The sequence below is a fragment of the Haematobia irritans genome, chromosome 1 (assembly GCF_050003625.1).
Source record: "Haematobia irritans isolate KBUSLIRL chromosome 1, ASM5000362v1, whole genome shotgun sequence".
NCBI lineage: Eukaryota > Metazoa > Arthropoda > Insecta > Diptera > Muscidae > Haematobia > Haematobia irritans.
The window spans coordinates 261877923-261900889 of NC_134397.1; the positions used below are offsets into that span (position 1 = coordinate 261877923).

Sequence of the window (22967 nt, forward strand, 5' to 3'; positions counted from 1 at the left end):
TCTTCTTTCTTCTGGGAAATTCCTCTATTGTAAACCAAACCATTGTAAACCAAACCCTTCCCACCCTTTAGAGCCAGAGCCAGACATTTTTCAAACTAAAGATTAAAAACACTTTCAATACAAATTGATTATTTTTTATTTTCATTTTAAGTAAGCCTTTTTTTCTTATCTCATAAATTGAAATCACACATTTCTCTATGTAGGTATGAAAGGCATCATCATAATCATCAAAAAGATGTTTGTGGTGTTAGGCTTAGGGAAATGCCTATAAATAGTAGGGCTGGAAAGACAAAATATGTCAGAGTTCTTTTGGTTGTCAAAGAGGCGGCAACAGGTGGAAATTTGTGATTGTTGTCAACCCATAGCAGCAAATAAAATGTATTACAAAATTTCAATATTGCTTGTACTATGGATGGGTACAGTGAAATGTGGTGGTAAGCTGATTTGTATAAGAATTTTCTATTTGCTCTAGATGATCTTGCAGAAAGACTAAACCAAGACATACGAATTAAATTAAAACTTGTTTTTTTTTATTTATTTCAGTTATTTCCCATGACAATGATCATCGCATGCATCCTGTATTCAATTTTCCACCCATTGATCGTCTCCAAAAAAGAGCTATGCCTATCATAAAATTCGGCTCGACTAGCCCTGAGGAGGAATTTTCCAGTTATTGGAATAATGTGGCCCAAGATATTCTGGCTGAACAAATACAAAGTAAATCCCATTTGAATACAAATTTTGCCAAGAATGTCATTATGTTCTTGGGAGATGGTATGTCAATACCAACCATAACTGCTGGACGTGTTTACTTGGGTGGTGAGGAGAAACAATTCACCTTTGAGAAATTTCCCTATATTGGTTTAAGTAAGGTGAGTGAGTACAACAAATACAAATATTGATCGGTCGTTCATACAATGTTCACACTATGCGCAAAATGTCCTCAAAGTAGATTTCGTTTGAAATTAAAATTAAAAATCACTCATTTGCAGACGAAAGAATGTCATCAACGGTGAACAGACAAACTACAGTGCAGTAGCAATTTAATGGTGTTTTCTTTTCTGAAAAAAGTGCTTTGCCGTCATTTTGTCTGTACAAAATGCGCATTTTTAAAATGTTACCAGCAACCTAAAAAAATGCTATCATTTCAGCGGGCAGAAAATAATTCAAAGAAGGAAATAGGGCAATCGCAGCACTCTCGTTTGTTGGCAGTGCTGAAAATGCCCGTAATTTGCCTCTATGCGTGGCACTATTTTCACAACAGAATTCGAAGCCTTTTCGCACTTTTGCCTGTTGTTTTTAGAAAAGAACCTAAAAAGTACATTTTCCGGGCAAAATGCAAAAAAAGTGCGAATTTTTTACAAGAAAAGAAAACGCCATAAGTATGCAAATATAATAGCTCATTCACACTAGGTACGAAATCGTCGTAAAAGAGGATTTTTACCGAAATCCTTAGAGATTCTAGTAGATTTTCTATAGGGAAATATCAGCTGACTGTTAGAGGATTTCTTTTTTTATAGCTGTCCAGTTACTCGAATGGAGATTTTTTTTTGGCCATCGAGTGGTCAAACAAAATCTATTTCCAAAATCCCCTATACTGCCGTGTGCAACTGTAGTTTTAGCATTAAAATTACTCATATTGCTACCCTGCCCATAAGCGTAGGAAGGCCTCTGGGGAGGGGGCTTAGACCCCCCAGAAAAAGTTTAGCCCCCCCCAGAATTTGAAAACCTATTTACGATTTTCCATTTTTATAAAAATTAAACAAGTATATACAACCTCACAAAGTTACGCTAAAGACTTTCATGCACAATCGAATTACTTGGGTTGTGGTAGCAGTTGCCGATGGCAATTTTTGAAGTGTGATATTTATGAAATAAAGCTGTGGTTGTGATTTATTTTATTATTTATTATTTTGTTAATCTGATTTAGTCAATTTAATTAAAAAATAGTAATTGATAATAAAACTATTCTTTCATAAATTAATATCTTAATAATGCAGCAAAAAAGCATCGCCAAAAAAGAAGCGAAAATATTCTTTTTGGGTCCGGGAGTGGTGCAAAATTGGCGTAGAAGCGATGAATGTAATATGAATTTGTCATAGGAGGGATGTCCATCGAACAGCCGTTGCAATTGATTTGCATCACTTCTTAAGGTGTGATCCGAATTCAGTGTTTTGAATGTGAATTCAAAAATTGTGTGATCTTTTCCCAGCTAAATTTAAATTTTTATATTTTTTATAATTTTTAATGCATTCCAAAGCTTGATTGAAACATTTTCCCTCGAATATTTTCAAAAAGTATTGATTTTTCAATAATGGATTTGTCATTTTTGTGGCAAAATTTGAATAATTTGTACTACCTTATTTATTCTTACTCTTTTTTTAAACTATTTGAAAAAAAGAAAACAAAAAATTACGCATTAAAATATGAAAAAAAAATGAAGTACAAAAACTTCCTGTGTAGTTAAAATAATTAACTTCTTTGTGGAAGTGCTTTTAAAGTTGTGCCTTTAGAACAACTCCCATTTTTTTGCTGGGAAAAGTGTGGAACTACTTTAAGTTGCTTTATTATAAATTAATTGTCGAGTTATTTCGATGTCTAATTTTTCATTAATTTTTATGAAATAAAACATTAATTGAAGTTATAAGTTCAGTCTATAAATTTTTAGCTAGGGGTGCTATAGCCCCCCCTGGGAAGATTGTCTAGCTACGCTAATGACCCTGCCTTGATTTTAATTGTAGTTGTATGTGTGTGTGCGTGCGTGTCTGTGCACATACTGCTTTGTTTGGGTTTTGACATATTTGAGAACAGGGATGAAAAATCAAAATTTTAAATTGTACCAAAGAGAATAAGAAAGTGTACTTTGTGTTAAAAATGTACCAAATTTCAAAAATAATGTATTGGAAAATAGTAATTCAAAATAGATTTCCTTCCAATGTTTTTGTTGTCGAAGCCTTCATCGTATTTTCGTATGAAAATATTCATTCGGCATATTCAGGCATTTAATTTTGGAAATTAATTGAGTGAAAACAATTTTTCACTCAAGAGTTTTTCCATGATCTGGCGGAAGTTTCGACTTGACCTCAGTATCAAGACTAAAATTCAATGGAAATACTTCATAAAATTCTTAATATATATTTTTAATCCATTTCAGGATACAGAAAAAAATGTCTATATGGAATCCCTATTTGATCTTGAGTATTTCCATTTAATCTTCCGAAACGTTATATTTTATTGTCAGATACACATCGAACTCCAAATTTTAAATAGACATTTTTTGTTAATTTTTATTGTAATTTGGTCAGTACCTAAAATATGTGTACAATAAAATTTATTTGGAACAATTAATTAATTGGGACTTCTCGAGCATTTTGAAGACGAACTGGATATTTTAAATTGTACCAAATAGGTCATTGTAGTACCATTGTACTTTTGAGAAGCGGGAATGTACCAAATTTAGTACAATTGTACCAACTTTTACATCCCTGTTTGAGAAGTTGTTAATTTGACCAAAAACGAATAGAACTCAATTGTTTGCTTCAAACTTAGCTTAAATCAAAGACAATCATTAGATTAGTTCTTAAATCCTCAAATCAACGAAATCTCGTTATTTTGCCAGTCTAAACACTTGAGATTCGTAAAGATATTTTAGTTCTAAATAGCGAGGTTGCCACAGTAGGTAGAATTCTACCAAAATTGGAAATTTTTTTACCGTTTGGTCGAATTCAGGTATCTCAATTTTCTATAAGAATAAAATTTTGAGAAAATTTTCTATAGAAATAAAATTTTGACAAAATTTTCTATAGAAATAAAATGTTGACAATATTTTCAATAGAAATTAAATTTTGACAACATTTTCTTTAGAAATAAAATTTTGAGAAAATTTTCTATAGAAAAAATATTGTGAGAAAATTTTCTATAGAAATAAAATTTTGAGAAAATTTTCTATAGAAATAAAATTTTGACAAAATTTTCTATAGAAATAAAATGTTGACAAAATTTTCTATAGAAATAAAATTTTGACAAAATTTCCTATAGAAAAAAAAATTAAAAAAAAAATCTATAGAAATAAAATTTTGACAAAATTTTCTTTAGAAATAAAATTTTGACAAAATTTTCTACAGAAATAAAATTTTTACAAAATTTTCTATAGAAATGACATTTAAAAACAATCTATAGAAATTAAAATTTGAAGAAATTTTCTATAGAGATAACATTTTGACAAAATTTCTATAGAAATAAAATGTTGACAAAATTTTCTTTAGAAATAAAATTTTGAAACAATTATTAAAACATTTAAAATTAATTATTAAAACATTTCTATAGAGATAACATTTTGACAAAATTTCTATAGAAATAAAATGTTGACAAAATTTTCTTTAGAAATAAAATTTTGAAACAATTATTAAAACATTTAAAATTCGGCTCATTTACAATTTGAAGGATATTTATTCACCCAAAACATTGTCGCTAATAGTAGGGATTCATACGAATGAAATAAAATTTTGACAAAATTCTCTATAGAAATAAAATTAAAAAAATCTATAGAAATGAAATTTTGACAAAATTTTCGTTAGAAATAAAATTGTGACAAAATTTTCTACAGAAATAAAATGTTTACAAAATTTTCTATAGAAATAAAATTTTGACAAAATTGTCTATAGAAATAAAATTTTGACAAAATTGTCTATAGAAATAAAATTTTGACAAAATTGTCTATAGAAATAAAATTTTGACAAAATTTCCTATAGGAATAAAATTTTGACAAAATTTTCAATAGAAATTAAATTTTGACAAAATTTCCTATAGAAATAAAATTTAAAAAACAAATCTATAGAAATAAAATTTTGACAAAATTTTCTACAGAAATAAAATTTTGACAAAATTGTCTATAGAAATAAAATTTTGACAAAATTTCCTATAGAAATAAAATTTTGACAAAATTTTCTATAGAAATAAAATTTTGAGAAAATTTCCTATAGAAATAAAATTTTGACAAAATTCTGTATAGAAATAAAATTAAAAAAAAAATCTATAGAAATAAAATTTTGACAAAATGTTCTTTAGAAATAAAATTTTGACAAAATTTTCTACAGAAATAAATTTTTTACAAAATTTTCTATAGAAATAAAATTTTGACAAAATTTCCTATAGAAATAAAATTTTGACAAAATTTTCTATAGAAATAAAATTTTGACAAAATTTCCTATAGAAATAAAATTTTGACAAAATTCTCTATAGAAATAAAATTAAAAAAAATCTATAGAAATAAAATTTTGACAAAATTTTCTTTAGAAATAAAATTTTTACAAAATTTTCCATAGAAATAAAATTTTGACAAATTTGTCTATTGAAATAAAATTTTGAAACAATTATTAAAACATTTAAAATTCGGCTCATTTACAATTTGAAGGATATTTATACACCCAAAAAATTGTCGCTAATAGTAGTGATTCATGTGAATGACATTTTTTTAAATGTGAACAAAAACTTCAACAAAAGATTTTTTAAATTTGGTAGATTTGTGGTAAAGTTTTCTTCAAATTTGGAAGATTATTTTCGGCACGAGTGGCAACCGTGCTAGCGTGTTGCCACTCATGCCAAATTAAAATCTATTCTAGGTCCTTGGCGGAAAATGGAATAGTGTTGCCATTACTTATCAATTTTTTGAACTCACCACTAGGCCCAGCAGCTTGGAAATTATTTTCTTTTTTTTTCTTGAAATAACTCAACATATTTACACATATTACAACACTTCTAATGGACATTGTGAAATATATTAGGATTATATAATTATGTCTTTTTCACTGAGCAGCAGAAACTTCTATATTTCTCAAATGTCAAATTTGATCTCTCTGCCTCTCTTTTACTGGTTAAGGTGGGTACTATGTTCGGTTTTCGAGTTGAAAACCACTTTATTTTCGCGATTACTTTTCCTCAAATAATCAAAATTATAAATGAAAACAAACTTATTCCTGTAAAGTCTTGTCGAAATCTAGAGAAACAAGAAATTGCACATTAATTGAGTTAATCTATCTGCTTTATATTGAAATGTTTTAGTAAAGTAACCGCGAAAATTTCAACGCGAAAAGCGAACATAGTACTTACCTTTATTGGGAGAAAACGATTTCCAAAAAAAATCTAAAATTATCGAGTACACGAAGGGTTCTACTTCTTTCCCACTTTTTATGTTAATCATCAGGACCGGTATGTACCTCTAAAAAAAATGCCGCTACCAAAAAGAAATGTATTGTTACATTTGCTAATGAAAATTCCGTGAGACGTTATTATCGATCTCTGACATTTTACTCCCCATTTCGCAGGCATACGAAATTTCTATTTATATTAATTTCCTTTTTCCTCATGCTGTTTTTTACAGACCTATTGTGCCAATTCCCAAGTGGCTGATTCAGCATGTACAGCAACCGCTTATCTAGGTGGTGTTAAGGGAAATTACGGTACCATTGGAGTAACAGCTGCCATTGATTTGAATAATTGCCAAGCTCAAAATGTCACCGAACATCATGTCAACTCCATAGCAGAATGGGCTCAATCCCAAGGTATGGCAACTGGTCTAATAACCACGACATCGGTTACGCATGCTTCACCTGCTGGCGTTTATGCTCATACCGCTAATCGTTTTTGGGAAAATGATGCTGAAATCTTAGCCACATCCAATGATCCTAAAACATGTCCCGATATTGCCACCCAATTGATATATGGATCAGTAGGCCGTCATCTAAATGTCATTCTCGGAGGAGGTCAAGAACATTTTCTGCCCGTTTCACAACAGGGTAAACGTTTGGATGGCCATAATCTTATCGAAGAATGGAAGAGAATTCATGGACCCAAAGCTCAGTATGTGACAAATAAAGAAGAATTACTGAAGCTTCCCAAGTCAACAGAACGTGTCTTAGGTCTATTTGGTACTAATCACATGCCCTACCATTTGGATGCCGATGCAACGCAGACACCATCTTTGGAGGAGATGGTAGCTAAAGCTTTGGAAATTTTGGAATACCAGAGTCAAGGTAAAGGTTATTTCCTCTTTGTTGAGGGAGGACGTATAGATCATGCCCATCATGATACATTGGCCCTAAAGGCTTTAGATGAAACCGCGGAATTTGATAAGGCCATCAATTTAGCTCGCCAACAAACCAGTGTGGATGACACTCTCATTGTGGTAACTTCCGATCATTCACACACAATGTCAGTGGCTGGTTATTCAAGTCGTAAGAATGATATATTTGGTATTAATAATGGCCAATTGGGCTTGGATGATTTACCCTATGCTACGCTCTCCTATGCTAATGGTCCCGGATTTGATGCGAACAATCAGAAAGCTAAAGTTGGAGCGAAACGCAAGAATCTTAAGGATATTAATATGAAAAACAAAGACTACATGTTCCCTGCCACAGTACCCCTAGAATCGGAAACACATGGTGGAGATGATGTGGGAGTTTTCGCCAGTGGTCCTTTTGCCCATCTGTTTACCGGGGTATATGAGCAAAATTTAATACCACATGCCATGGCATATGCCTCGTGTTTGGGTTCGGGACGAACAGCATGTGTAGATGGCTTACACAAAAAAAGGAGGTATTGAGACTCCTATGGTTTGGGTTCGGGGATAAATAGATATTTATTTAGCTGTAGTTTATTCTAATTTCGTACTTAATTGTTATATAATTAAGCAATACTCCTAATTAATTAATAGTTCTTAACGGAAAATATACTTTTGTATATTAAATAAGTTTGGAGTTTTATTTTTAAGCAGCTATTTGCTCATGGAGTTTCAAAAATCATCAAAATTACTCTACCAACACCAATATTGATGGCAAAATATTTTGAAAACATTTTGGTACATTTCTTTATCGCAGTGGGCGATTGTTATAGTGTCCCTTAAGAGTCTGTGGAGGCGATGGGACTAAAATCGAACTTTTAAATGGTGGCAGTGTAAAGCCTGGTATACATCTCATTGCGAAAAATGTAAACAGTCGATAACGTCATTCTAACTGCAATATTGATAACAAGTCCTTAAATTTAAACAGTCGATAACATCGTCAACAACTCCTTACGGAATTATCGTTAGGAAATATGACAATGCATTTCTTATGGGTTACGGATATTATGCACCTCTAGCGTGTATATCGTGTACGTGCCGATAACACAGTTTCATAATGTATTTCTTATGGGAACAAAATGCAAACAATCGATAATAACGCCACACGGAATTATCATTAGCAAATAGCGTAATGCCGAGTCCGAACGGCGTTCCACATGCCAGTGAAACCACTTAGAAAAGCTTTGAAACCCTCAGAAATGTCACCAGCATTACTGAGGTGGGATAATCCACCGATGAAAAACTTTTTGGTGTTCGGTCGTAGCAGGAATCGAACCCACGACCTTGTGTATGCAAGGCGGGCATGCTAACCATTGCACCACGGTGGCTCCCAAGGCCGGTATGTACCTCTAGCGGAAATTTCGTACCAATAATACAGTTTCGCAATATATTCATTATGGGAACAAAATGAAAACAATCGATAACATCGCCGCACGGAATTTTCATTAGCAATGTATTTCTTATGGGTAGCGCAAATTTCGTATGGAGGTGCACACCGGCCTTAAAACTGTATTATTGACATGTGTTGCCATTGAATTCGCATTTTGTTGCCATTGAATTCGCATTTTAAAATCAGTTTCCTTGCCAACATTTTCAGAATTTGACAACACTCCCGATAACGTGGAAAACAGTCATATAAGATATTCAAATCTCATCGTAAAAGCGACGTAACTATTGCAACACGCCAGGGTATAATAATAATCGATAATGAAAACTTCCAGGTTTGTAACCTCGGTTGCCACTTGAGTCAAAAATAATCTACCACATTTTGGAGAAAAATTTACCAAAAACTGCAAATAAAAAATATTATTTTGAAAAAAATTTAGTTCTTCATAAAGTTTTGCTTAAATTTTATTTCTATAGATAATTATGTAAAAATTTTATGTTTTGTTGGTTACCATATTTCTGTAGAAAATTTTGCCAAAATTCTGTTCTATAGAAAATTTTGCCAAAATTTTATTTCTATAGAAAATTGTGTTAACATTTTATTTCTATAGAAAATGTTGTTAATAATTTTATTTCTATAGAAAATGTTGTCAAAATATAATTTCTATAGAAAATATTGACACAATTTTGCTAAAATTTTATTTCTATAGAAAATTTTGTCAAAATTGTATATCTACATTTTTGTACAATTTTTTTTTTCTTAAGAAAATGTTGCCAACATTTTATTTCTATAGAAAATGTTGTAAAATTTTTATTTTTTACATAAAATTTTGTCAAAATATTATTTCTATGGAAAATTTGCCAAACTTGTATTTCTATGAAAATTTAGCCAAAATTTTATTTCTATAAAAAATTTTACCAAAATTTTATTCTATATAAAAATGTTTGGTAGAATGCTACCAACAGTGGCAGTCGTGTTTGTAAGTCCAAAAATAAACCTTCCCGACAAAAAATTTAGCATTACATTTTGTGTTCTAAATATACAATTTCTATGCCAATTTAGACCAATCGGACAATTTTTGCTAAATCCCGATACGCACCACTAGCGAAAATTTCGTTTGCGTGCCAATAATACAGTTTTGCTATGTATTTATTATGGGAGCAAAATGTAAACAATCGTTAACAACGTGTCAAGAAGCTTTCGTTAGCAAATACAGCAATGCGTTTCATATGATTAGCGAAAATTTCGTTAGAGGTGCATACCGGCTTAAAAGTAGATGTAAGTCCTATGTTAAATTTGTGATTCAGAATTTTCATTTCATTTGTGATCTTGTAAAATACTTTTTCTGCTATAAACCATAGACCAATTAAATATAGAGGCATACTTAGATAATTCACCATGGTTTTGTTTATTTGCAGTGCGCAGTCATTCCACTCAATTGCGCAGTCAGTGACTCAATTTCTTTTTGGAAAACGAGAATTACCGTACAAATCAGTCAATTTGCATTACAAAAAAGGTGTGGATGTATAGAATTTTATATGCTTTTACAATATTTGGTGTTTCATCAAGAAAACAAAGGAAAGAAACCAAATTAAAGCCAAATTAAAAAATCACTCAATTGCAGACGAAAAAGAGCCAAACTACAGCGCTGTGAATTCACTTGAGATGTCTATACCTTCCTTGGTCTATGATCCAATTGTCAAAAACATGTTGTGTTACTATTGGTTAAATTTTACATTCAACAGGTTACTATTATCAAAAACATGTATGGCTACTATTGGTTACATAGGTAACTATTGGTTACATAGGTTACTATTAGTTACGTACGTTTTATTGGTTACATTTTACATGCCACAGTTTATTATTAGGGCTGTTTTCTTTTAGCACTGGATATCCTAAGCAGTCACGGACTAAAAGAAAACAGAGTACTCGTTTATCCAGGATATCTCGAATAATATGCAACACTGTCATCAGCTGTTTAAAAACAATCAAAGAAAATAAGTGAAATCTTGCATTTTTAATGTATGAAATGCTCCAATTAGTAACAAATATTTACTGCTGCGATTATTTATGGTACTGTACCATTTAAAATTCTTGTTTTTCGATAAATTAGTCACAATTAGTGAATCGAAGAAGCGTCACTTTATCAAAATACAATCTGGCAACATCGACGCGACTTGCACTGATGAGATGTTCTGGATAGAACACCAGTGCAACCATGTTCTGGATAGGCCATACAAATGTTGCATCCAGTGCTAAAAGAAAACCGCCCTATTGTCAAAAACTTGTCTGGTTACTACTGGTTACGTAGGTAACTATTGGTTACATAAGTTACTATTGGTAACTAACATTAAAATGTAAACAAAACAAATTTAAAGATATTTAATATCCTTTTTTTTACTAGCATTAAATTTGTAAACAAAACTGACATCTGGATGCAAAAACAATAGAAAAGGAAGATTGGAAAATGGGCGACGTCATACCAAAAGTTGCATTTACGGTGTTCGATACATACACGTTCGTTCATTTTTAATTTGCAATATTTTTTGTTAAAAACTCACAAATGATGTTAAATTTTGTGTAAATAATAATGAGAAACTTTTGACCGATTGTTCTACGTCATTCCCTGATATAAATTTCTTTTTATTCTTAGTTTAATTTGTGGAACAAAAAATCATAAACGACAGGTTTGCATCGAACGCCGTCAATGGTTTGATACCCTCTGCTGCCATTTTCCCATCTTCATCTTCCATTGTTTTTGTCTGGATGTACTTGAATTCTGTTGTTTTTATTTATTTATTTATTATTATTTTTTTTTTTTGTAATACTGCAACTACCTGGGAATTATTTTACCATGGTCTATGGTAATCACCATGACATTGCCTTATTTCCAAATGAAAATAAATGCTACTATCGTCATAAAATTGCAATTTGGCAACACTACCTAACTGACAAATTCACTGGTAATCGGTATTCTAATACTGAACCTTTCTCAACACTACAATGTACAAAAACAAAAATACGTGGTGAAGAGGAAGAAGAAGTTATTGGTTCTTCTAGTGTTCGTCGCGAAAATATTTTTGATTTTTGCTAGCATCGAGTTTTATTGTTAATTTTTATAATAAATTCCCCGATTCTAATCCCTTGTTCAATAATACATCGGCACAAGTAAGTGATTTGTGGAAAATTTAAATAATTAATTCGTTTGTGTGTGTATAGGTATGTGTGGCTGTGGTTTGTGGCGTGCAAATATTTATATTTTATTTTTGATGTGTAATATTGGAATATATGGGCTCTCTACAATGACCCCTTAGTCCCTTATGAATATTATCTAGAATCCATGGAGGTTATATTGTTATTCCACCAGGATGTTTTTCCTACACGTATATATGACATCGCCGTAATGGGTAATGAATGTTATAGTACAAGGGCCAAGAAAAATAGACAATAGGAATGTTTTTTTTTTTTTGCACTATTCTTAGATGTTTTTTTAGTCTTCTTTGAAATTACATAGCACTTGCCTTCTAAAGAGATGTATTTTTTATATTTTCAAGATCATGTTGAGAATGAAGGGAGTGTTATAGTATTCCCTATGTTACATTATATGGCGCCTCCATGACTAGGAAATTTGATCTATAACCAGTGCAGCCCAAACTGATGCAATATCAAAATATTGTGTCTATTAGCACAATAATGGCTCCAATGACGCTTGCAATTTTTAATCAAATTTAGGCTGCTTGCAGCTTGTTTGAATTGATTCCACACATTGATCAATTGGGAAGTTTCATAGGAACTGCATTATTATATGTATTATATATATACTGCATTATCTTGAGAATATGGGCAGTACCAGAGAAATTCCTAGACATCGTTTTTACTGATTTGTGATATGAAACACTATATAGTCCAATTTTGTTATATTCTAAAATAATTTCTAAGAAACGGTGTCATAAAAATTAACCAAATATGTCAATTTTCCTAATATTTCCTAATTTAATAGAGTAGTATCCTGTTGTTGTATTATTGTTAGTATATTAATGTTAGAAATAAGAGAATTGTTTTGAGTAGTATTTAAAATGTTGTTTTAAGTAACTGTATATGGCCTTTGTAAGGCTTAGTTACATATGAAAATAAATAAAATTAAATTAAATATTTGGAAATCCACTATTTGTTGAAGATAATTTGTAATCTCCTGGAAAATTTAACATTATTCTTTTTATACCCACCACCATAGAATGGTGACGATGGTATAAGTCATTCCGTTTGTAACACATCGAAATATCGATTTCCGACTATATAAAGTATATATATATTCTTGATCAGGGAGAAATTCTAATACGATATAAGCATGTCCGTCTGTCTGTCTGTTGTAATCACGCTATAGACTTCAATAATGGCGCTATCGTCCTGAAATTTGGCACAGATTCGTCTTTTGTTTGCAGGCAGGTCAAGTTCGAAGATGGGCTATATCGGTCGACGTTTTGATATAGTCTCCATATAAACCTACCTCCCGATTTGGGATCTAGGGCTTATAAAAAATGTATTTTTTATCCAATTTGCCTGAAATTGGAAATCTAGAGGTATTTTAGGACCATCAAAAAGTGTACCGAAAATGGTGCCTATCGGTCCATGTTTTGGTATAGCCCCCATATGGACCGATTTCCCGATTATGTTTCTTGGGCGTCTAGAAAGTGTATTTTATATCCGATTTGCCTGAAATTGGAAATCTAGAGGAATTCTAGGACCATTAAGAGGTGTGCCGAAAATGGGGTGTATCGGTCCATGTTTTGATATAGCCCCCATATAGACCGATCTCCCGATTTTACTTCTTGGGCTTCTAGAATCCGTAGTTTTAATCCGATTTACCTGAAATTTGAAGTATAGAGGTATTCTAGGACCCTAAAGACGTGTGCCGAAAATGGTGAGTACCGGTCCACGTTATGATATAGCCACCATATAGATCCATCTCCCGATTTTACTTCTTGGTCTTCTAGAATGCGTAATTTTTACCCGATTTGTCTCAAATCGGAAATCTAGAGGTATTCTAGGACCTTAAAGTGATGTGCCGAAAATGGTGATTATCGGTCCATGTTTTGTTATATCTTCTTATATCTTTGGGCTTCTAGAATCCGTAGTTTTTATCCAATTTGCCTGAGATTTGAAATCTAGAGGTATTCTAGGATCATAAAGACGTGTGTCGGAATTGGTCCGTACCGGTCCATGTTTTGATATAGCCCCCATATAGACCGATCTCCCGATTTTACTTCTTGGGCTTCTAGAATCCGTAGTTTTTATCCAATTTGCCTGAAATTGGAAATCTGGAGGTATTCTAGGACCATAAAGACGTGTGTCGAAAATGGTGAGTACCAATCCATGTTATGTTATATCCCCCATATAGACCTATCTCCCGATTTTATTTCTTGGGCTTCTAGAATCCCTAGTTTTTATCCAATTTGCCTGAAATTGGAAATCTGGAGGTATTCTAGGAAAATAAAGAGATGTACCGAAAATCGTGATTATCGGACCATGTTTTGTTACATCCCCCATATAGACCGATCTCCAGATTTATATCTTGGGCTTCTAGAAACCGTAGTTTTTATCCAATGTGACTGAAATTGGAAATCTAGAGGTATTCTAGGACCAAAAAGAGGTGTACCGAATATATTGAGTATCGGTACAGTTTTTGATATAGCTCCTTTATAAACCGGCCCTCCGATTTGGGGTCTAGATTCTAGAACTACAATTAAATGTGCTGAATACTGTGTGTATCCTTCTATGTTTTGGTATAGCCCCCATTACACAGAACTCCCGATTTAACTCCTAGGGTTTCTAAAAATTGTAGTTTTTAACCGATTTGCTACAAATTGAAAATATACTGGCATTTTAGACTCATAACAAAGTGTATATGATTTAATTTTATCGGTCCATTTTGTAAGGCCTCCATATAGACCGATTTCATTTATTGAGGGTATAGAAAGCGCACTCTGATCTTGAAAATTGCTTGAAACTGAATGCAAAATTTCCAGATTTTACTTCTCGTAATAATTGGGATGAAAATCCACAGATTTTAGATTTCAAATCATGGCGTTATTTCATCATTTTCTTGCACACTTACAAGAGATGTTTATGATTCCTCTAAAACTCAAACAAAAGATGGATCTTATAAATTCAGAATCTGATCTAGTCTTCATTGGTAAAATCTTTATATTTATCTGTGGGAAGCGTACTGGTTGAACTGATCTTCTTGGGAAAATATCTGTCATCAAACCCCCCTGAAATTTTCAAAGGAAACTATTATAGTCGATTCATGGTGGTGGGTATTTAAGATTCGGCCCGGCCGAACTTACTTGTTTTTGTTTTTTAATTAATTTGCAGATGTAATTATTTTACAATATTGTTTTTTTTTTTTTCATTTTTTTGTTTGTTTGGAGAAAACACGGCTATTGTTATTTATAGCTATTTCACACTATTGTGCGTTGATGTATTTTACACTGTTTTTTGTTTTATTTAATGCGATGTTTTCTATTCTCGTTTTCACATTGTTGACGTATTTCTTTCCATTTATTTTGTTACTACTAGTATTGTTTACCTAATGTTTTCGTAATTTTTCTTTAGTCTGCTATTTGTCAAACCCTGACCTATGACCCTCGTACTGATGATACATCTACATGCATTTTTTTTAAGTTAAAATTTCAGGTGATTTCATATCGCTTACACTATGTTAGTAAATTGTTATTGTTTTCTTATCGGTTTATACCCTTCCCGCTACTGTGGTACATGGTATAATAAGTTTGTGCATTTGTATGTAACGCTAAGAAGGATCGGTCTTAGACCCATCTTTTACCGATCTTAGACCCATCTTTTATTATACCGATCGTCTTAGAATTAAATTCTGAGTCGATTTAGCGATGTCCGTCTGCCTGTTCATGTATTTTTGTGTGCAAAGTATCGGCCCCAAATTTGGCACAGGGTATTTTTTCGGCTCAAAGACGATTCCTATTGATTTTGGAAAAAACCTATGTGGTAATAAATGACGTATTTACCAACCGACCTGCTTCTACTTTCGTATAATCAAATTTTTGGGGAGTCTCGTAAATTTTGCAGTATAGCAGTCAAATCGGTTCAGATTCATAAATAGCTCACATATATATAGCTTTCGCCGGAAGTACACTCCTATGGCACCAGAGGCCAATGTTTTGTTCCGATTTACATGAAATTTTGCGCAGGGAGTAGAATTAACATTATAAATATGCACATCGAATTTGGTTGAAATCGGTTTAGATATAGCTCACATATATATCTTTCGCCCAATTTACACTCCTAAGGCCCCAGAGGCCAAAGTTTTATCCCGAGTTACGTAAAATTGAATTGAAATCTGTTCAGATTTAGATATAGCTCTCATAGATATCTGTCGTTCGATTTATAGTCATATGATCACCGTAGATTAAAATTTCACTTCGATTTACTTAAAATTGTGCACAAGGGATGGAATTGGCATTTTTACTACGAGGGCGGTTCGGAAACTTCTTATCCTATCAATGAAAGAGAATAGTCAGCTTTTCAAAAATATTTTTATTTTTCAATATAATCTCCTGAAACTTCAATACACTTAGTCCAACGCGTTTCTAGCTATTCTATCCCTTGATTAAAATAGTTTTCGTCAAGGTCTTCAAAATAGTGGTTTACAACTGTAATTGCATCTTCATTTGAGGTAAAACGCTTGCCAGCAATTAATTCGTTGATTTTAGCCATTGTTAAAACACTCTTGTAAGTTGGTGCGTTGTCTTGATGAAAACTTATTTTTTTGTGTTGTAAGCCAAGACGTTTTTCTCGAATTTGTACATTTAATTGATCCAAAGGGTTGCAATAGTTCTCTGAATTTATTGTTTTACCCTTTTGCAGATAGTCAATCAATAAAATACCTTTGAAACCGTTGTCCTTCCAATGTTTTGATACCATTTTGGTAGTACTCCTTCGGTTTTGCCTCCAAATAGGCCTCAGTTTCGGCTATCACCTCTTCATTGCAGCCAATTTTTTTCCCTGCGAGCATCCTTTTGAGGTCTGAGAACAAGAAAAAGTCGCTGGGGGCCAGATCTGGAGAATACGGTGGGTGGGGAAGCAATTCGAAGCCCAATTCATGAATTTTTGCCATAGTTCTCAATGACATGTGGCACGGTGCGTTGTCTTGGTGGAACAACACTTTTTTCTTTTTCATATGGGGCCGTTTTGCCGCGATTTCGACCTTCAAACGCTCCAATGTTGATGGTTTTTCCCTTCTCAAGATAATCGATAAAAATTATTCCATGCGCATCCCAAAAAACAGAGGCCATTACTTTGCCAGCGGACTTTTGAGTCTTTCCACGCTTCGGAGACGGTTCACCGGTCGCTGTCCACTCAGCCGACTGTCGATTGGACTCAGGAGTGTAGTGATGGAGCCATGTTTAATCCATAGTCACATATTGACGGAAAAACTCGGGTGTATTACGAGTTAACAGCTGCAAACACCGCTCAGAATCATGAACACGTTGTTGTTTTTGGTCAAATGTTAGCTCGCGCGGCACCCATTTTGCACAGAGCTTCCGCATATCCAAATATTGATGAATGATATGACCAACACGTTCCTTTGATATCTTTATCGATCAACTTCATTTTACGGTCATTCAAAATCATTTTGTGGATTTTTTTATGTTTTCGTCGGTAACCACCTCTTTCGGGCGTTTACTGCGTTCACCATGCTCATTTCACCAAGTTTGAATTTTGCATACCAATCAATTATTCTTGATTTCCCTGGGGCAGAGTCCGGAAACTCATTATCAAGCCAAGTTTTTGCTTCCACCGTATTTTTCCCTTCAGAAAACAGTATTTTATCAAAACACGAAATTCCTTTCTTCCATTTTTTTTCACAATAACAAAAGTAGCTTCACAAAAGACGCTGTATTTCACAAACTAATTGACTTACAGACGTCAAATTTTGACACGAACCATTTGAAGGTTGGTACTATATAAAAATAATATGCATTTAATACTAGTGACGCCATCTATGTGTCAGACCGGGGACTTATCAGCCAACCTGTTATCATTATGAAGTTATTGTCCCGATAAACCTTTTTTATGTAAATATTTAATGACAGCACGCATTTCTAATTTTTCCATTGTAAAAAATGGCGTATTCGTCTTTTTTGAACACCTGTTTCTATATGAGGGAGTTGCCAGATCGAAACAAAATTTAACATGTGTTCACAGAAGACATGTGCTAGGCTAAGACATTTCCGAACTGCCCTCGTATGTTGGATTTGGCTCATCTTGAAACACCCATATACCATATGAATGTTATATACTTTCGGCTCATACGCGTAAATCCAATATTCATTAATTACCACGATGTCATAGACGTGTTTCAAAAATCTCGATCGGAGTATTTCTATCGACCAATCGACACTAGGCTTTTGTTTTGAGCGATTGACGAATTGTGTGGGATTCAACGAGAACAAATTTTTTGTCAAATATCCATGCAATATTGAATGTATACATTGTCAAAACATATATATGTTTTGACAATTAAATTATTAAAAAATAAGAAATAAATAAAATCAATTGCTCTATAATTACCATTAAATAAAAAGGGTCATAGTCGTTTCTGTAGAACTAAAAATGAGAATGTCTCAAAAAAAAAAAAGAACAAAGACCTGATCTATTTCAACAGCCGTTTACTGGTAGTGTATTGGATACTTCCAATTACAAGCCGATGTTAAATTCGTCAGTTTTTTTTTCGCATGAAAGTCATCGAGACTGTTATTACTTATTTATTTACTTTGGCGTTTAGAATTTCTATATGTTTGGAATCAGTCACATTTGTTTATATGATTTGCTGGTCCCCATAAAAATCATGTTCGTGTAAAAGTCACTAACGAAATTACTCATAATGATCTCATTTGAAGATCAGTCCAGACACACACGAAACATTTCTTTTTGTTTTCTTTAGTCTTGTTACGTAGCTCTGTTTTTGGCCAGAAGTAGGCAATCTGGTCATATGTCAAAAAAATAAAAATAAAAAACAAAAACAATTCATTGCCAAAATTCTTATAAAAATAAATACTCTTTTAAGATATTTAAATGGACATAAATCACAAAGTCAATGGATATAATCACCACGAGACTTTTGGGAGGCACATTCCATAATACATTAAAGAAATTAAATCACAAATATAGAAGATTGTTATCGCGGTAGCTAAAATTTCTGATGCATTCATTAATTTCTTCTATACTGTGTCAAACGTCACCAATTCAAACATTTCTATATACAAACTTCGTACACATACAAACATTTGTATTTATTTATTTACTTTGCTTTTGTTGTGGTTTTATCAATGACCTTTAAACACCAATTATTAATTAATGTTTGTTGTTGTTTTGTTTTTTTGAGTATCGAATTGAGTCAACTTGTGGAGAAAATAACCAACCAAGCATTCACCTTCACTGTTGCTCTAGCTCTCTAGTTTTTGGTTTTGTTCAAAAGTGAAAGATTTCTTGAGTGAATATCGAATATGGGATGGAAAATAAAAACACAGATTTTCGAATAAATTTCGAAAATTTTTAAATATGAAACACTCTGGTTTTCTCTTTTTGCGATTAGCCAGCTGTCTAATCAGCCAGGCAGCTAGAAATACTCTCTACACTGTGGTCATTTGGACTTTGTTGTATTTGCCCCCACTGTAGGTTGGTTTGACGTCGCACTATGGGGTAAATAACAAGAAATTAAGGATGGATAGCAACGTCTTGCAAGAGGAAACAAACCCCACTCATTATTTCCAACATATATCCTAAAGGGAGGGAAAAAGTGAATTATCTCATTTTAATATAGAATGCCGATGTGGGTATACTAATCCAGCAAAAAAAGCGTCACCAAAAAAGTAATGAACATGTTCTTTTTGGATCCGGAAGTGGTGCCAAATTGTCGCAGAAGCGATGGATTTAACATGGGCTTGTCATAGGACGGAAGTCCTCCATTTCAACAGCCGTGGCACTGAATTTGCATCTCTTTTTTAGGTGTGATCCGAATTCAATGTTTGAGAATTAAATTAAAAAATTCTGGGATATTTTGTCAAATAAATAATTTTTATATATTTTTTTTTAATTTTTAATGGATTCTAACGCTTGTTGGAAACGTTTGACTTCAAATATTTTTAAAAATGCACAATTTTTTCAGATTGGATTTAGCATTTTTTTCGACAAAATTTAAATGATTTGTACCATTTTATGAATTCTTACGCTGTTTTTAAACTATTTGAAACAAAAAAAGTTACAATTACCCACTAAAAGTATGAAAAAACCAAGTTATACAAAATTGAAGTAAAAGAACTTCCTGGGTAGTAAAATAAAGAACATCATTGGGAGTACATCTTGTGGAAGTGCTTTTAAAGTTGTGCCTTTGGAAGAACTCCAAATTTTTTTTGCTGGGAAATTTGTCATTGAATTTGTTACACATCGAAATATCGATTTCCGACTACATAAAGTAATAAATGTATCGTGCTGAAATTTTGCACAAACTTTTATTTGCAGGGCGTTAGGGAAGGTGGTGCTAGTATAGCCAGGGGTAGGAAGAGGGTATGGGAGAAGGTGGTGGGCAGTGGTGCTTAACTACAAAGGTAGGATGCGAACAAATCGCGTTAATATGAATCGCATGCGACTATCGAAAGTTCGGTTGCAGTCGGTGCCACTCGCTCTACTACTCGTTAAGCTTCTGTTGATTCATGCCATCGTCCCGACAAACCCGCATTCTTAAGTCGGCAGTGATCGGAACCAAATGGGAATTCTCAACATATAATTCATTAACGTTGAGTTGTGGAAGTAACTTCCCTTCCGTAAATTAAATTAAATTAAATTAAATTAAATTAAATTAAATTAAATTAAATTAAATTAAATTAAATTAAATTAAATTAAATTAAATTAAATTAAATTAAATTAAATTAAATTAAATTAAATTAAATTAAATTAAATTAAATTAAATTAAATTAAATTAAATTAAATTAAATTAAATTAAATTAAATTAAATTAAATTAAATTAAATTAAATTAAATTAAATTAAATTAAATTAAATTAAATTAAATTAAATTAAATTAAATTAAATTAAATTAAATTAAATTAAATTAAATTAAATTAAATTAAATTAAATTAAATTAAATTAAATTAAATTAAATTAAATTAAATTAAATTAAATTAAATTAAATTAAATTAAATTAAATTAAATTAAATTAAATTAAATTAAATTAAATTAAATTAAATTAAATTAAATTAAATTAAATTAAATTAAATTAAATTAAATTAAATTAAATTAAATTAAATTAAATTAAATTAAATTAAATTAAATTAAATTAAATTAAATTAAATTAAATTAAATTAAATTAAATTAATTTAAATTAAATTAATTTAAATTAAATTAAATCAAATTAAATTAAATTAAATCAAATCAAATTCAATTAAATTAAATTAAATTAAATTAAATTAAATTAAGTTAAGTTAAATTAAATCAAATTAAATTAAATCAAATCAAATTAAATTAAATCAAATCAAATCAAATCAAATCAAATCAAATTAAATGAAATTAAAAAATAACAATATAAGAACAGTTGGCTCGTTACAACAGGAGGGTGGGCTATATCGGTTTAGATTTTGACCCTCCGATTTGGGATCTTCAGAAACACTCAATTTTTATCCGCTTTACCTGAAATTCAAAACTTATGGCCCTTAAACAGGTGTGCAGAACGTGGTGTGATTCGGTCAATGTTTCGGTATTTCCGATCCCATTTACCCAAAATTAGAAATCTAAAGTTAGTTTTGATCCAGTTTTGGTATTAGTCCATTCTCCTGATTTTGCTTCTTTTGCGTCTAGACATGCCGTTTTTTATCCGATTTGCCTGAAATTGAAATTCTAGATGTATTTTGGATCCATAAAAGTGTTTGTCGAAAATTATGTATATCGGTCCATGTTTAGCCCCCATATAGCCCGATCTTCCGATTTGACTTCTTGGACTTCTAGACACTGCAATTTTTATCCAATTTGCTTGAAATTGGAAATTTAGAGGTATTCTGGATCCATAAACAAGTGTGCTGAAGATTAATGTGTGTCGGTCCAGGTTTCGGTATAGCCTCCTTACAGCCCGATCTCCTGCTTTGACTTCTTGGGTTTCTGGACACCGCAATTTTTATCTCATTTGCCAGAATTTCAAAATCTAGAGGTATTCTGGGTCCATTAACAAGTGTGCTGAAGATGGTGTGTATCGGTCCATGTTTCGATATAGACCAATCTCTCGATTTGACTTCTTGGCACCGCAATTTTTATCCGATTTGCCTGAAATTTTAAATCTAGATGTATGCCGAATATGGTATGATTCGGACCACGTTTTGGATACGTTTCTAGATACAACAATTTTTATCCGATTCGCCTGAAATTAGAAATCTACATCTGGTCCGCACATAAGTATGCCGGATATGGTGTGTATCGATCCATGTTTCGGTATAGCCTCTTTATAGCCCGATCTCCTGATTTGACATCTTGAGCTTCTGGACACCTCATTTTTTATCTTATTTGCTTGAAATTGTAAATTTAGAGGTATTCTGGGTCCATAAACAAGTGTACCGAAGATGGTGTGTATCGCTTCGTGTTTACTTATAGCCCGATCCCCCGATTTGACCTCTTGAGCGTCTAGACATCCCAATTTTTATCCGATTTTCAAAGAATTCAAAATCTAGGTACACAAAAATTTTTGAAAATAATCTAGCTTTCTTTTGTCTAAATTTGACAAAAATGCGATTAATAAAAAAAACATTTTCGACTTTCCTCCAAAAAAAAAAAAAAACAGTGTCGCCAAAAAGGCAATGAATATTTTGGTTCAACTCCAACCTACTGTGCCCCATTTGTTTGTAGCTACAAGATGTATTGGCAAAAAAATGTGTGCAGTTTGCTCTTGACGCGGCTATTACTCGATAATTTTATTCGAAATATTTTTGCTAAAATCCATTTAGTTTTGAATGTGTCGAGGTGTCGTTATAAACGTCTGGGTGTTTCGGTCCGATTTGTTTCTCGTTCTTTGTTTTTTTTTTTCATTCTGTATTTGAATATAAATTTTTAATGGTATTTGCACGTATTTTATAGTGAAAAGAATTTAGCCCAAGCATTACGTTTAATTATATTTGTTGTCACCGGAATCGTTCTACATGTAGTACCCTCTCCATAGAACCAAACGAAGCACGAAAGCATATTATTTTCATCTCAAATAAGAAATAAGCTGGAATTTACCATACTCGGCCAACGAATCTACGAATTTTAAGAAAATCTTGGAATTGATATTGAAAACGAAACGAAAATTTTTAGAAAAACGCCTGCTGCCAGCCTTTGTTTTAAATTAAGGTGGGCAAAATTTTGGTTTTATTACTAAATCTCAAAAGAAAAAATGAAAGATA

The 22967-nt window shown here is 32.0% G+C and overlaps 2 protein-coding genes across 3 annotated transcripts in view; both read left to right on the plus strand.

The window, feature by feature from the left end:
• The first annotated feature begins 278 nt into the window (after positions 1 to 278).
• On the plus strand, positions 279 to 7750 carry phu (phurba tashi). The gene is made up of 3 exons (XM_075291440.1): positions 279 to 434; positions 544 to 872; positions 6380 to 7750. Exons 1-3 carry the CDS (start codon positions 296 to 298, stop codon positions 7601 to 7603), a joined length of 1692 nt encoding a protein of 563 aa, XP_075147555.1. The 5' UTR covers positions 279 to 295; the 3' UTR covers positions 7604 to 7750.
• A 3767-nt stretch (positions 7751 to 11517) lies between these two features.
• atl (atlastin GTPase) overlaps positions 11518 to 22967 on the plus strand; it is a 61556-nt gene continuing 50106 nt past the window's right edge. The window contains exon 1 of one of the 2 annotated variants that reach the window (XM_075291455.1): positions 11518 to 11675. The gene's annotated coding sequence lies outside the window, so the exon portion shown is untranslated. Of the gene's footprint in view, positions 11676 to 22540; positions 22915 to 22967 lie in introns of those variants that run through there. The other variant, XM_075291462.1, reaches the window with a different exon arrangement.